Source organism: Oreochromis niloticus, linkage group LG10, assembly GCF_001858045.2.
Source record: "Oreochromis niloticus isolate F11D_XX linkage group LG10, O_niloticus_UMD_NMBU, whole genome shotgun sequence".
Lineage (NCBI taxonomy): Eukaryota > Metazoa > Chordata > Actinopteri > Cichliformes > Cichlidae > Oreochromis > Oreochromis niloticus.
The window spans coordinates 6526292-6541596 of NC_031975.2; the positions used below are offsets into that span (position 1 = coordinate 6526292).

The following is a 15305-nucleotide window of genomic DNA, read 5'->3' on the forward strand; positions in this document are numbered from 1 at the left end:
ATACCGGTCTCCCCAGTACTCTTACATGTATTATTGTTAGAATAAAGTGCGGCACGTGGCCTGAATATCGTTTATTTGCTTGCTTCTTCTCTCCCAGAAATCCGCGCTCAGCATTTTCTGGGACGTTTTCCTCCTCGGCCCAGCGTCCCGCCCTGACGGTGTGGCACGTCGTGACGCTTTTCCACGTCGCAGTAGAGTCTCACAGGCGAGCTGGCTGCGTGTGAATGCGTGTCTCCAGCTAGGCCAGAGAGTGATGGCGGCGCCCGTCCTGAGAGTGTCCACCCCTCGGTGGGAAAGAATAGCCAGGCTTCTTGTTTGCCTGCTGGGCATACTGTTGTCTTTATATGCTTTTCACGTCGAGAGGGAAAAGGCGCGGGATGCGAGTTATAAGGCTCTGTGCGACGTCAGCAGCTCCATCAGCTGTTCAAAAGTGTTCAGCTCAAGGTAATTTGAATTCAGCAAAGAGCGCCGACAGTGGCGCTCAATGAAGCTGTCTGCTATTGTGACAATCTGGGAAGGGCTGCGCGGTTTAAACTGTCAAATGCACTCTGCTAACAGTTGACTACTAATCCCAGCCGTAAACGCTAATTACGACCCATGGCTGGTAGCTTTCTGTTATGCATGCATTAGTTAGAAAAAGTAACTTTACCATTGGAGGTGTTGGTTCTAAAGCGCCACATTAGCTTTGTAGCACCAAGAAGCTAATTTTGCTAACCGTTAGCAAACGAAACCCGTTGGTTAACATTTAAGCCAGTTTCACTTCTGAACCGACTGACAGCAGAATCATGAACGCTGTCAGAGTTTCAATGGGATCCTGTTCAGACTGACTGTCTTTTGCACGTCTTAAAGCTAAAACATATGTTAAAACCAACTATATAGCACTAAAGTTGCCGATAGCTTGTACGCAGCGCGGCTATTGTGAATGTGTGAGTGCTGCTGCTATGTGAAGTCAGTTACTCCGATGGCCAACTCTGGGACATTTGTTTGCTGGGTTAATGTTGGTGAATTTAGTCAGTTAACTTAAATGACCAACCTCCTACTTTGGCTGTCACACAGCTGTCGTTAGCTCTTGTGCTAACGTCACCAGTTATAAGTCCAGGGAGCTAAAACCCTACAGCCTGGTTACCTAAAGGAACACAGAGCTGGTCAGTGGTCAGTGGAGAGGACTGTAGCATCACGCATCTTTGCTAGACAGGAAGGTGCATCTCCACAGATTATTACTTTGATTATTTTTTCATGATTATTATACACTTTTTGTATGCACACTGTTAAGTTGCTTAACAGCTTTTGATGGCCATTCACTTGTAATAAACTACACTAACCCCATCTACTGGGTCTTTTTGAATGAGAGGCACTGCTGGCCCTGATTACACCTGGAATGCAACCTGTCTAGGACTTACTGCATATCTGTTGAATGAGTCGGTGACTTTTCTGTTTGAGAGTCTGTCTCAACTAACGTAAGCCTGCCCAAGTATAACATTTCTTTTAAAGAAGAGATCGAGCGGCTTACATTGGTCTGATCAGTGTTTGTTTCCAGCAGTGTAATCTGTGTCTGTTTTTCTCTGCTTATCAGTTAAAGAACTAGGCACAATGGTGCTCTCGTGAAATGAATGGAAAGAAGTACATTTTGTAATGTGGAAAACACAATTTATTATATACAGGGTGCACACACAATATACATTATACAAAAGGAAAATAAGCTTTCACAAAGTGAAATGTGATTGCAAAAACCAAGTCCAATCTAGGACATAACCTTTGTCTGGGTTAGGTTAGGTTAGGTTAGGGTGAGACACGGTGGATTGTGTTGTTACGTCAGACGATGTCAAACATGGAGAGTTATTGGAATGACATTTGCACATGCTTCTATCAAATTATATGCTTTACAATGATAAATAAGCAAGTGCATAGATCAATGTGGATTGGGGCTTTAAAAAATGAAGTTCTTCAGGGCCTCTCTCTCTCTCTCTCTCTCTCTCTCTCTATATATATATATATATATATATATATATATATATATATATATATATATATATATATATATATATATACAGTTAAGCCCAAAATTATTCATACCCCTGGCAAATTTTGACTTAAAGTTACTTTTATTCAACTAGCAAGTTATTTTTTGACTGGAAATGACACAGGCGTCTCACAAAAGATAATAAGATGCTGTACAAGACGCATCATTGTGGAAAAAAAATATTTCTCAGCTTTTATTTACATTTGAGCAAAAAGTATCATGTCCAGAATTATTCATACCCTTTACAAACTGTCACAGTCTCTGGGAAAATCCAAAGTTCCATACCATTCCAAATAGTCAAAGCTGTTCTAAAGCATCCCAATTACCCTGATTAATTGGAAATAGCTGTTTTGATCAACTCAACAGGTGAAAAACAGCAGCTCTCTGCAGGTGGTCTGTGGACAGTCATGGCTAAGACAAAGGAACTCAGTGAGGACCTGCAGCTGTGCATTGTGGCTGCTCACAAGTGAGGAATGGGCTACAAGGCCATATCCAAATGTTTTCAAGTTCCAGTGGCCACAGTGCAAAGTATTATTAAAAAATACAAGATGTTCCGCACTGTGGAAAATCTCAGAGGACGTTGTCGGAAGCCAAAAGTGACACCTGTGCTGGCCAGGAGAATAGTGAGAGAGGTGAAAAAGAATCCAAGGATCACCACCAAGGCCATTCTGGTGAATCTGGGCTCTGCTGGTGGCAATGTCTCAAGCCAGACAGTCCAACGGACACTGTTGGGTTCCACGGATGCAGACCAAGGAAAACACCACTTCTCCAGGCACTTCTAAGGCATGCCAAAGCTCATTTGGCCTTTGCAAATGCTCATCTGGACAAAGAAGAAGGTTTCTGGTCTTTAGTGTTATGGTCAGATGAAACAAAAATTGAATTATTTGGTCACAATGATGTTGGCATCATTGTGATCATTTGGCATAAAAATGGAGAAGCCTTCAACCCAAAGAACACCATCCCCACTGTCAAACATGGTGGTGGGAACCTAATGCTTTGGGGGTGTTTTTTAGCCAATGGACCAGGGAACCTAATCACAGTAAACAGCACCATGAAAAAAGAGCAATACATGAAGATTCTCAACAACAACATCAGGCAGTCTGCAGAAAAACTTGGCCTTGGGAACCAGTGGACATTTTAGCACGACAATGACCCAAAACATACAGCAAACGTGGTGAAGAAATGGTTAGCAGACAACACCAGTAACGTTTTGCAGTGGCCTAGCCAGAGTCCTGACTTGAATCCAATTGAGAATCTGTGGAGGGAGCTAAAGATCAGGGTGATGGCAAGAAGACCCTCCAACCTGAAAGATTTGGAGCTCATTGCTAAAGATGAATGGGCAAAAATGCCTGTGGAGACATGCAAAAAGCTGGTCTGCAATTATAGGAAGCGTTTGATTGCTGTAATAGCCAATAAAGGCTTTTTTCTATTGATTATTGAGAAGGGTATGAATAATTCTGGACATGATACTTTTTGCTAAAATATAAATAAAACCTGAGAAATATTTTTTTCCACAATGATGCCTCTTGTACATCGTCTTATTATCTTTAGGGAGACACCTGTGTCATTTCTGCTCAAAAAAGAACTTTCATATTGAACAAAAGTAACTTTAAGTCAATATTTGGCAGGGGTATGAATAATTATGGGCTTAACTGTATATGTGTGTGTGTATATATATATATATATATATATATATATATATATATATAATATATATATATATATATATATATATATATATATATATATATATATATATGTATATGTATATATATGTATATGTATATATATGTATATATATATATATATGTATGTGTATATATGTGTATGTGTATATATGTGTATGTGTATATATGTGTGTATGTATATATATATATATGTGTGTATGTATATATATATATATGTGTGTATATGTATATATGTGTGTATATGTATATATATATATATATATATATGTATATGTGTGTGTGTGTGTGTGTGTGTGTGTGTGTGTGTGTGTAGAGAGAGAGAGATTTCCCCCAAAGTAGTGCATATTTTCAAGATTTCATTCACTGCTTTGGATGTACGACTCGTGCATGCAATGAAAGGAGGAAACAAATTGCATAGCAGGAAGACAGTTTTGAGATTATGTTAACCAAATAGAGCAGAATGTTCACGCTTGAATGTCTTTTAACTCTCTGACCATGCTGGATGTTTGGAGGTGGGTGGGGCATCGAAAGTGCCTTTATACTTGAATGGGAGGAAGATGGCAGGGAATGACAGGAATCTCAAACTCGAAAGAAACTGAGTAAATGCTTTGGGTGTTTGAGAGCCTGAATGGGGGTCATGTCATTACAAAAAAGTGAAACTAAGTTTCACCGGATTAACCTTTGGCTTAGAAGTTGCCTCTTTCAGATCTGTCTCGTGGACTGAAGAATTTGGTTTATTTAATTTGTCATGTGTTTTGGTTTTGCAACAAAATTCTATTGAAAAAATGTAAAAAGAAACGGTGTGGTTCTAAGAGAGCACTTTTCTACCCTGCTAGGAGCACTCAGAGCACTTTATACTACAAGCCTCATTCACTCATTCACACACACATTAGGGCTGCCACAAACGATTATTTTGATAGTCGACTAGTCACCGATTATTTTTGCGTTTAGTCGACTAATCAGATCATGCATCCATTGGATGTAAAACGTACAGCTTATTTCACCAGCATGCATCTGCTCTTAAATAACTATCATTAGCTTACAGCTTTAAGTGTTTAAGGTATGTGCTAACTAAAATTAAAGACAAGATGATAGTTTATTAAATTTTAATGACATTTGTAGTTTGTTTGGTGGAGTTTAAAAAACTCAGCCGTCTGCTCCTTGCTATCTAAAATATAACAGGACACCGGAGTATATTCTCGAGCATCTCACACTTCTGATAATCAGTTGTCTGCTTGACGTTTATTCAGCTGTGTAAAAACTATAACTTTAATCTCAGCCAACCCGATTTACTCAGGAACAAATAAAATACTAAAAAAAGCCAAACAATATCATTTTTAAGTTATCTAAGTGACTAATATATCATGTTTAACTTGAGTAGCGAAAGACGGCGGTGGGTTTGAAAACGATTTGCTGGGAGTCCGGTGTTCTCACCGGCTCTAGTGAGCCGTCAACCCCAGCTAGCTATCGAGCTGGTGGGTAACAGACGTCTCCGAAAACGTCGGAGCACTTTTGAAAATATGTGATGTCTTGATAAACTGAGCAGATATTTGAGGTTTACACAGCTATATTCTCGCCTGAAAATATGTTAAACGTTTATTTTGTGACCCAGAAAGAATAATAAGAGTGATATTAAAACTAACTAGCTACCGCCATTGTTGAAAACTGAGCAGGGCCGCGCTATGAATTCTGGGACACAGCTTCTTCTTCTTCGGGGTTTAACGGCAGCTGGCATCCTTGTACATGCAGTGCTGCCATCTTCTGTTTCAGTCCGTCATTACACTCTTAAATCCTACTACTTACTCCTGCGTCTTTTGGGATCTTACAAAGTTTCAAACGACGCGTCGACTATTAAATTAGTCGTCGACAATTTTAATAGTCGACATAATCGTGACTAGTCGGCTAATCGTGGCAGCCACACACATTCATACCAGCACTTCTTTCTGTGCCTAAGTGCTGCCTATCGAGCATTCACACTCTGATGAACACATTCTGCATCCTGCATACTTTGGCATCCAGAAAATATAAACAATGATTCTGTATACAAAGAAACTCAGAAACTCAAGGAAGAAAGAAATTCCTCCTGTTTGAACTGCTTCATGTCAGGCGACGCATAAGTCAAGAGGTAGTGATTTGTCTTTGTGACATGCTGCCTTTCTACATGTTTTGGAATTGTTTTTTTGGATTTCAGGCCAACACTAAATGTTTTTTGTTACTGAAACAGACTTTTTTTTCCTTTTAAAAAAAAAAATGTTTAGTTTATTAAACAGTAAAATGCTCTTCTGAGAATAATAATTTGCCGTTATTTTACTCAAATGAACACCTCACTGCAGCATTTTAGGAAGCAAACACGTGGAAGTGTTGTTTGTTTTTTGTTTTTTTAATATTATCTTTTGACTTCAGTCTGCCTCGTTGCATGTTGTGCATGTTGATTTCTGTGAATAAACTCTATTTTATTCTATTGTGGTTTAGGTGGGGTCGAGGATTCGGACTCCTGGGCTCAATTTTTGGAAATGACAGTGCACTGAACCAACCCAACAGTGTCTATGGGATTGTCTTTTATGCCTTTCAGCTGCTTCTAGGTAAGCCTATACTCTGTTCCCAGTTGTGGGTTACTTTGTCATTACATTTTGGATTATATATGACAAATCTCTCTTTGCCTTTGGTCTAGAGGCAAGTGCTGACTCAAATTGTTGCTTTCCTGTAACACAGCTATTTTTGCCTAAACCTGACTCACATGACACTGACATCACATGGAGTGGCTGTTTATAAATGATAATATGCAGTTAAATGCGAAGTTTGTGTTGTAGGAAGCATTTCCTACTGACCTGTATTGAAATGTTTTTGGACCTCCCGTAGGACTGCAGAGATGCGTCTTTAGAAAACTTCTTATCCTTCTTCTGTTTGGTTTGATGCCTGATATTATTTTGTTTGTCACACTCTAATCTTGACACCGACAGATAACTCTGATTGTGAATATTTCTCTCTGTGTGTGTGTGACTTGTTTTAACTTTAACTTTTTTCCTCCCTCTGGTGTATGTGACTCATTCATGCTGGTTCGACATGTTAGCCTGCCGGAGGCCTATAGGGTTGCCCGGCCACCTGGCCCTGGCACTAAACAAGAGGTCCTTTTAGCTGCTGCAGTTAACACTCATTTGACTAGGACAATAGTATCCCAGTTTATCCAAACTGCTGCAGTGGGTAAAGATTTCCATATTAAAGACTGGTTGCATAGCCTTGGATTGGAAAATATTTGCACGTAGGCATTGCTCCAAAATTTGAACAACCAGGGCCATAATCTCTGGTCACTGCCAGTGAGCATGTTAGAACTGCCGTTGCTAAACACTGAATTATTGCTATAGTTGTGACATTTGGCGATGTCCCTGCAGAGGATCTTTAGCCTCTTTATTCTTCAACTGTAATGAAGAAACTATTGATTAGTTACGTGTTGCAAGGATGAAATAAATATACAGTAATATTTGTGTCGAGGTAATCAAGCAAAGGTTGAGATTCTGATTAATTTTTATCCATTTCAGCTCTATAAGTGAACACTTACTAAATCAAGCACATCTGTTAACACCCATCTGAGGTTCTTACTGCGTGTTGATCATAACAGTCCTCAGATGCAGGCTATTCACACATGAAGTCACCTATATGTGTGCAGATGTATCACAGTTAACTTTCACTGGTTCATCTGTTCTCACTCAGTCAGCGAGGGTTTAGTGTCTTTGAAGCATGAAGTTCACATCCACAGTCAGTGTTGTAGTTACAATAGATGGCAATGGGCACACCCAAAAGTACACACAATCTACATCTGTGTGTGTCTGTGGATACAGCCAGGAGCAACACACACTATAGCTGCTTGAAAGAGCGTGCTCAGGGAATTTTTGCTGCCTTTCCTGCCATCATTCAGCCCTTACACTCTTTTGACAAACGCGGTAACTTTACCAGTACATTTGTAAAAATCCTTGTTTTTATCACCACAGGCTGATGGAATTGAAAACAGCTTTTTTAACATGTTGTTTCCGGTTGTTAGTGATTGTTGGACCAAAGCTGCGTCCCCTCATTTGATCTAAATGATGATGATGATGTCTAAAACGATAACGGTAGCAAAACAGAATACCTGTGTGTTTAGTAGTGACTCCTATGAGTACAAACCAGGTGTAAAAGAAGTGCAGACACTGACGAAACAAGGACAGTGCACCTCAAGTGACAGCACGATGATACGAGCAGTGGCTGGCTCAGCGTGCGGGCTGAATGTCGTCACGAGGACTCGCAATATAAATGCAGAAGTGTCTGAGGCTGAAAGCTCTGTGACAGGAGCTCTCTCAGGAGATTGTGTGTGAAGGTGTAGTGTTTTTTTTCTTTAATGCTTACCTGCTTAAGCCTCAATTTGTGTCTCTTGCCTTAGGAATGACTGTCAGTGCAATGGCCGCCCTCATTCTCATGACGACATCCATTTTGTCGGTGGTTGGTTCCCTCTACCTGGGTTACATCCTCTACTTTGTCCTAAAGGACTTCTGCATCATCTGCATCACCACATACGCGCTGAACTTCATTCTCTTTATTCTCAACTACAAGCGATTGGTTTACTTGAACGAGGCCTGGAAGCAGCAGCTACAGGCCAAGCAGGACTGAGCTGCCAAGAACGGCAAGAAAAATCTGAGAAACAAACAGAGAAAAAAAAGAAATGTGACCTCTGAACATTTGACTTGCCACCAGGAGACCTTGCTTCCAAACAATGTTTATTCTGCTGTGTGTTCAAAAAAGAAAAAAAAAATGAAGAAATTTAACTTAAATGTTGGGCCTGACAACTCATTGTTTGCAAACACAGAAGGATTTGTAAGTGAAAGATGATTTTTCTTTTCTTTTTTCTCCTTTAATTTCTTTCTCCTTGTTTTAACATTTTAAACTCACTTAAGGAAGGGGCTGGCTCTGTGTGTGTGTGTGTGTGTGTGTGTGTGTGTGTGTGTGTGAGTGAGTGAGTGAGAGTGTGCGTACGTGTGTGTGTGTGCGCGCTCGGATTTGGGGGAGGTGAGGACACAACAACACAAACAACCAGAGGCAGAGGACGGCTCTCATTTGAACAACAATTGGAAAGTGGAAGAAAAACACAGGACTTTTTTTAGGGTGCTTGATTTGAAATGGTTGGAAAGCTCCTATTGCTGCACAGCTCATCTGCACTAAAACTCGGAGCCGAATATTGGGTTCCAAAATTAGAAGAAACACTTACTAGGTTATCATATAGTTGCAGATCAGGTTTTATGAGAAGGGGGCAACAGTTTATTATTATTTTTTTATGTTTACACTTTTTAGTACATTTCTTTTTGAAGAGGACCACTAAAAGTAAACACGGCACAGTGTGAGATATATTGTGTGTGTGTGTGCGCGTGTGTGTGTGTGTGTGTGTGTGGATCAGTCAGAATGTTTGTTTTGCAATTCTGTACATAGCTGCTGAGCAATATTCCAGACTAGATTGTGATTTAGTTGAATCACAAACCTTTAAGGAAAAATGGAAAAACTACCAACAAAGCAACAGAAAATCTGGATTAAAAAAAAATTACAAATAAGTGATCAGGATCTCAGTTTGGTGGGTCAGACTTCAGATGCGTTCGGGATGTCTTCTGTCCCGTCGTCCCGGTTGGGTGTGCAGTTCAGCTGTGTGTGAATTTCTTTGTTGTACGTGGTCGTTTCATCTGAAGCCACAGACATAAGTCTTTCAAAATGGAACTGCAGGTTCTTTTCGCCAGGTTTGAGTAAAGGCACCCTCACTTTTTTGTTGTTGTTGTTGTTGTTGTGTATAAAGCATTCCTGACCACCACACGAGTGGAAACCCATAAAGAATTATGTGCCTAAAGGAGTGTTACGGTAAATTACCTTTCCTTTTTGGGGGGGATGGGTGGGAGTGTGGGTGATGTCATGTTATTGCATCAATTTTTTTCCTCATTGTTTTATTGTTACAGGTCCAAGGCTTTATTTTTATGATCATAATTTTATAAATTAAGATACCAGTAAAGTGTTTCTCTCTCTCCCTAATATGCTCATAAAGGTAGCAAAGCCTGCTACACTGTGATTGTTCAAGGGCAGGAGCGGCCTAGTGGCAGAAGCAACTCTTTATTTTTCTGTCCCTGCTTCATTAATGTTCATTGGGCTTTTATATACATGTGATATCACTTGAACAGTGACAGTGATCTTGCCAAGCTGAGTTACAGTTCATTTGCAGGATGTGAACAAAACTTGGAAAATGTACTATTTTGTGATCGGAGGGAGATCTGTAAGAAAACCAAGCAGCATGTTAACCACACGGGTGGTTATTTGGGTTTTGTTCCAGTAGAGAAAGATAACCTGATCATTGTTGTTTGTTCTAACCCACCATTTGAAGGTCTAAGCAGACATGGAGAAAGCAAACGCAGCATGTAGTGAAACGAGGGAGTAGAACCATCATCTCCCTTCCATCCAGACTCCACTGATAAAAGTATCCTGTTTGTCACGTGCACGGTACACCATCTCCTGGCTTTTAGCATATGTTGGCCATCAGACAATCTTGCACCCACTGTCAAAGATCAGTAAGAGTCATAAAAAGTGTAATAATGTGATTCATCTGTGGTCATAAAGCAGCCTGTTGATAGTTTCATCCTTGATCCTCTCCATTCCTCTGTAGTAGAATTCAGGGTCTCGTACAAAGCTGTTCCATCGTTCTGAGGGTTTTCAAGTGTTGATAGCAACTGTCATAGAAGTCATTTTAGTGATTTACTACTCGTGATGTGATAAATCACAAAGTCATTGGTTGTGTATGAAAATGCAAATTCAGGTGATCCTTTTTTTTTTTTCTCGTGAAATTATTTCTGTTCTTGCATGTTGGGACTCATTTACTACGCCTCTGTTTTCCAAGGTACACTTTATAATAATTTCTTATAGTTTTTCCTGCATTCCAGGCAGACATTTGTTTCTTTGTGAGACGATGATCATTTAATCCTTTACAGTCATGTTAAGATTTGGTCTTTGGGTATGTCCAGTGTGGGCCTACTGGCTTAAAATGGACCTGTGATGCTAACACTGTTACAGTGGTGGATGCTTGTATTAAACGTGGCCAAAGTTTTAAATAATGAGGTCAATGTACAAGTAATCTCTGTGAGACAAAAGCTCAGTTTCAGGCTGCTCTAAAGAGCCGGTGTTGGGTCATTTTCCCCACTCTTGGCTCTTTATGGTATGAATGAGAGTGGATATCTCTAATGTGGCCGTCTCAGTCTAATGGTCCAGACGGTGAGTGCAGAAGATCCACACATTTGCTGGTCAAACCTTCTGTTCATGAGGGCAGAGGGATCTTGAACATATGGATGAACTAAGGGGCTAAGATAAATGAGGATTATTTTGAACTATAAGTCATACAAAGCTACTCTGATGGAGTCCAAGAGAAGAGCATATGGGCCCACTTTAATTAGACTTCACTTTGATTCTGATGGTATCTGATGATACTCTTAAAAGGTTTTTAAAGCAAGATTCAAAATGGATCAATTACCCAGAACCCAAATCACCTCTAGCCACTTGGGTCATGCTAATAATGGCATTTTAGGTTTCCCTTATGCCAGTATGAAAACTGGTGAAAATTGAATTTCCATGCTGCATAAAACAGAATGGAGATGAGTGGCTGCCTGGAATAGGAGACCTCATTCAAATATTGGTTTGCTTTGAAAAATGGTTGCCAGTTATGTAAATGTGATTGGTGGTAAAGTAGCAAAAAAAAAAAGCGAATACTATTCAAGTCCTTTAAATGTTAGTGTCTCATCATAGTACATCTTCGGTAAGAACTTCCTTATCTACAGTATTTCCTGGCTTATGCCACGTTGTTTTTCATCTCAGCACTGGACAAGGTTACCAACCACACTCTTTCATCCTTTTTCTGCACTCTCATAAGTCTTGTGCAAGTGAATCCACTGAAGTCTTTTTTTTTTCCAAATTTAAATAACTGACAGATTGCTAGTTAAAAAGTATGGTTACCTGTGAGTACTGATATAGAACTGACAAGCGTACAATAGGTAAGATTCCAGTCATGAAAGCCCATTACACTATTTGTGTAAAGTTACTTTAAAAATACAAGAAAGAAATTTGATGGATGTTTATTCAAAAGGTTGGGAAATCTTCGCCAGGTAAAAGGATCGCCATTTCCTTGATGATGTAACTCTAAAATCAAGGTCAAGGCATAATCTTTGCTACATTCTCACGAATCTTCATTTAGGCCCTGAGGTAAAACTGCCATGTTAGTTGCATCACCAATGCCAACGAAAGTGCCTTCTGTTTGATCACTAGGCCTTGAGCCAAAGACGAGCAACAGTAAATAGCCTTGTAAAATGAAGAACTGCAACAGGCACTTGTGCTTGCCTGCCTTAGGATGTAATTCGTTTAATTGGTGATTCCTAAAGATTTCATACCTGGTATCAGTACCAAACTCTATTCAGAAATTGCCAGAAATGGCCGTTCCTTTTTTCCTTACTCCACTATATAATTATCTTTATCTTGCTTAGTTAGATGTTTGTTAGCTGAAAACACACTCTGTTCCAATGATAAGATTGTAACGTTTTTTTCAGAATTAATTATGCCCTTTAGCTGTATAGACTGTTAACATTCTGGGTTGTTTTAGTAAAAAAAAAAAAAAAATGTTGGGGGGTTGGAGGGCTAGGATATCCACGTGTCAGCATAAAAAGTTTATTAAATTTCTTTGTGGAGGAAATCTTACTGGGTTTGCTTCTGTATTGCCAAATATGTTTTAAAATGCTGTATTTTCTTACATGGAAAAGTGTTACATGAATGGTAGGAAGGTGCAAAAAATAACCTGTTTAAATCCAGCTTACCTTAAGGGAAAACTGTGGAAAAAGGTTGACGTGAGAACATTTTTAATTGTGTCATTGTCATGTGGAAATGATCTACCATTAAAACATTCCCTCTGAAGCTGTTAGTTTAAGTTATTTGAATGAAATAATGTGTTTAATATACAGAAAGACAAAGACTTGCTTTTAAGTCTTTTAGGTTTTATTAGCTTAAATGTTTAGAATATTTGGACTAATAAAACCTAAAAGGCAATCTTATTACTTTGGCAACATTTTTGAGTCTTTAAACAATATTCAGTGGCTTTTATCTGAAAGAGAAATGAGTATGAAGTTGTATCACAGCTCAGCTGATAGTGGTAAGTTGCCAAAGCCATCATTGTGTTCACTTTTAAAGATAACTGACATTCTCTATAAAATATTATCCGTTCTGTATCTTCCTGGATCTTAAAAAAAAAAAAAGAAAAAAGAGAGAGATTTCATCAACCATCATTTCTTTCTTCCACTCATCCATCCATTCTCTCCTTGTCAGGGTCGCAGGGGGGCTGGAGCCTATCACAGCTACCACGGTAGAGGCAGGGTACACCCTGGACAGGTCACCAGTCTATTGCAGAGCTAACACATAGAGACAGACAACTATTCGCACTCACATTTACACCTATGGGCAATTTGGAGTCACCAATTAACCTAACCCCACTAACTGCATGTCTTTGGACTGTGGGAGGAAGCCGGAGTACCAGAGTTCTTTAATGTAGGATCCAGTGTGAATGTTTGCAGCAAGCAAACCTGTTTCAGTGTTTACATAAACACCTCAAGCTGGATTTATAGTTCTGTTTTACCATAGCACCCACGCTATGTGGGCCATGTCACCCACATGGCATTTACATTTCTACTTGTGTGCTGATGTGTCTGCCATCACGAGTACAACTGAGTAGATAAGTCTTGAAAAGTTACTTTTACTGAAGTGTACATAGTTGTCAGGGCAATGGAAAAGATAGGGGAAAAAAAACTAATTTCACTGTCTTTTAATTCTAAGGTTTTCCACATAGTGATGTAATAAATAATCACCTGGTCTTTATCAGGTCTTAAAAATGCAGAAGGACCATGTGACAAACTACACCTTTACTAGTTTCAAAGGAAGAAAAAGGCAAAATAGCAACCAGATTCTTCAAATAAAATTTCTTTATTTGAAACTTTTGCTCATGCACTTGATTACAAAGCACTGATCATCAGACAGTGTGAGCATCTCTGTAAAAGCAGAAGTTTGGGCACTTTTGCTGGTCTGGAGCATCTGTGGGTGTGTTTACAGAATGCCAAGGGGGAACGACATCAGCTGTGGTCTCAGATAAAAAATTGTTACTGCCCATCAGTCTGGTTAAGGTTATAAGGCTATTTCCAAAATGTTTCAAGTTCATCACTCTACAGTGGAAGATATTATTCACAGGTGGAAAACATCCAAGACAGTTGCCAGTCTTCCCAGGAGTGGACATGCCAGCAAATTCACCCCAAGGTCAGACTGCAACGCTTGGTAACTACAAAGCCCGCCAAGAGCTACACCTCAGGCTCAGTTAGCTTGCTTAAAGATAAAGTTGATGACAGAACACTTTGACAAAGATTGAACAAGTAAGACTTGTTTTAAGTCTTTTTTTCAGGTGAAAATTTTTACATTTCATTTGCAAATCAGGGTCCTCGAGTCTGGAGGAGAGGTGTAGTAACTCAGAATCTAAGGTATTTGTGAAGTTTCTGGTAAGTGAGTGGAGAAATCAGAGTCTGATGTGGAGCTGCTGCAGAGTCTGGAGTGTACTCTGATTACTTCAGAGCACAGTGGGAGAGAGGTGGTGCTCTAGGGACTGGGATTGTTTGACTCCTTGTGTCATTCACCACACTCACCGTGGAGTATTTGATTGCTGTTGATGTAAATGACCCAGATTATTTGTTCTATTTAAATTTTTTTTAGATACTTAAACCTCTGAACGAATTATATCTTATAATGTTTGTTAGACTCTTATTTTGAAATTCGGAACGGGCAACTTCCAGGAAAGAAGATTGCTTCTGTTTGCTCACCAGAAAAGGTGAATGAGAAAGTTATCGTTTTCCATCCATCTTTAAATTAGCATCTAGCTGGAAGGCGAACAGGTATGTTTGTGTATTGTACTTGTTGTTTACATTTCGGACAATTTGTAAATTTATTACTTGATTGTTAACAAGTTTCTGAGTGATCTAGCAGGCTGGTGCTAGCACCTCATGTGCCTTTTCTGTGAATTATTTAGCATAAGGGAAATGTAGTTATATCAAGTGAATGTTTATTTTGTTTTATGTTATGATTACAGCTCTTACGATGTGTCTATGGTAATTTGTGAATAAATAGGTTGGAATACCCCACCATGGTCCATCAGTTAAGATCATTGAGTGCATCGTCTGAATAAAGTCCGGCTGGAATGCTACAGTTGATGACCTATGAGATTTGAGTACCTATCCTACCCAAACCTGTTTATAGGCAGAACGTGAATGGAGACACTGAAGATTTAGAGAGATTTAGAGTGGAGTTTTCATGTTTGGTTGAGGTTGTTCAATGTCTGTAAGTGGCAAAAGAGGGTGGGTGGTGGAGACTGGACATGAGTCTAATGTCACAGTCAGGAATTCCTTATTCTAAACTTACCCTTGAGAATTAAACACAAGAGACACATTCAACGTTTTATTTATTTTTAATTTAGAATATTCTTTTGATGATCACAATGACTGAAAAAACAGCAGGTTTATGGGAAATGACTGATT

At 39.3% G+C, this 15305-nt stretch overlaps 1 protein-coding gene across 1 annotated transcript; it reads left to right on the forward strand.

The window, feature by feature from the left end:
* Window positions 1-107: 107 nt before the first annotated feature.
* vkorc1l1 (vitamin K epoxide reductase complex, subunit 1-like 1) lies at window positions 108-12654 on the forward strand. The gene is made up of 3 exons (XM_019354381.2): window positions 108-444; window positions 6181-6290; window positions 8120-12654. Exons 1-3 carry the CDS (start codon window positions 254-256, stop codon window positions 8344-8346), a joined length of 528 nt encoding a protein of 175 aa, XP_019209926.1. The 5' UTR covers window positions 108-253; the 3' UTR covers window positions 8347-12654.
* The last annotated feature ends 2651 nt before the right edge of the window (window positions 12655-15305 follow it).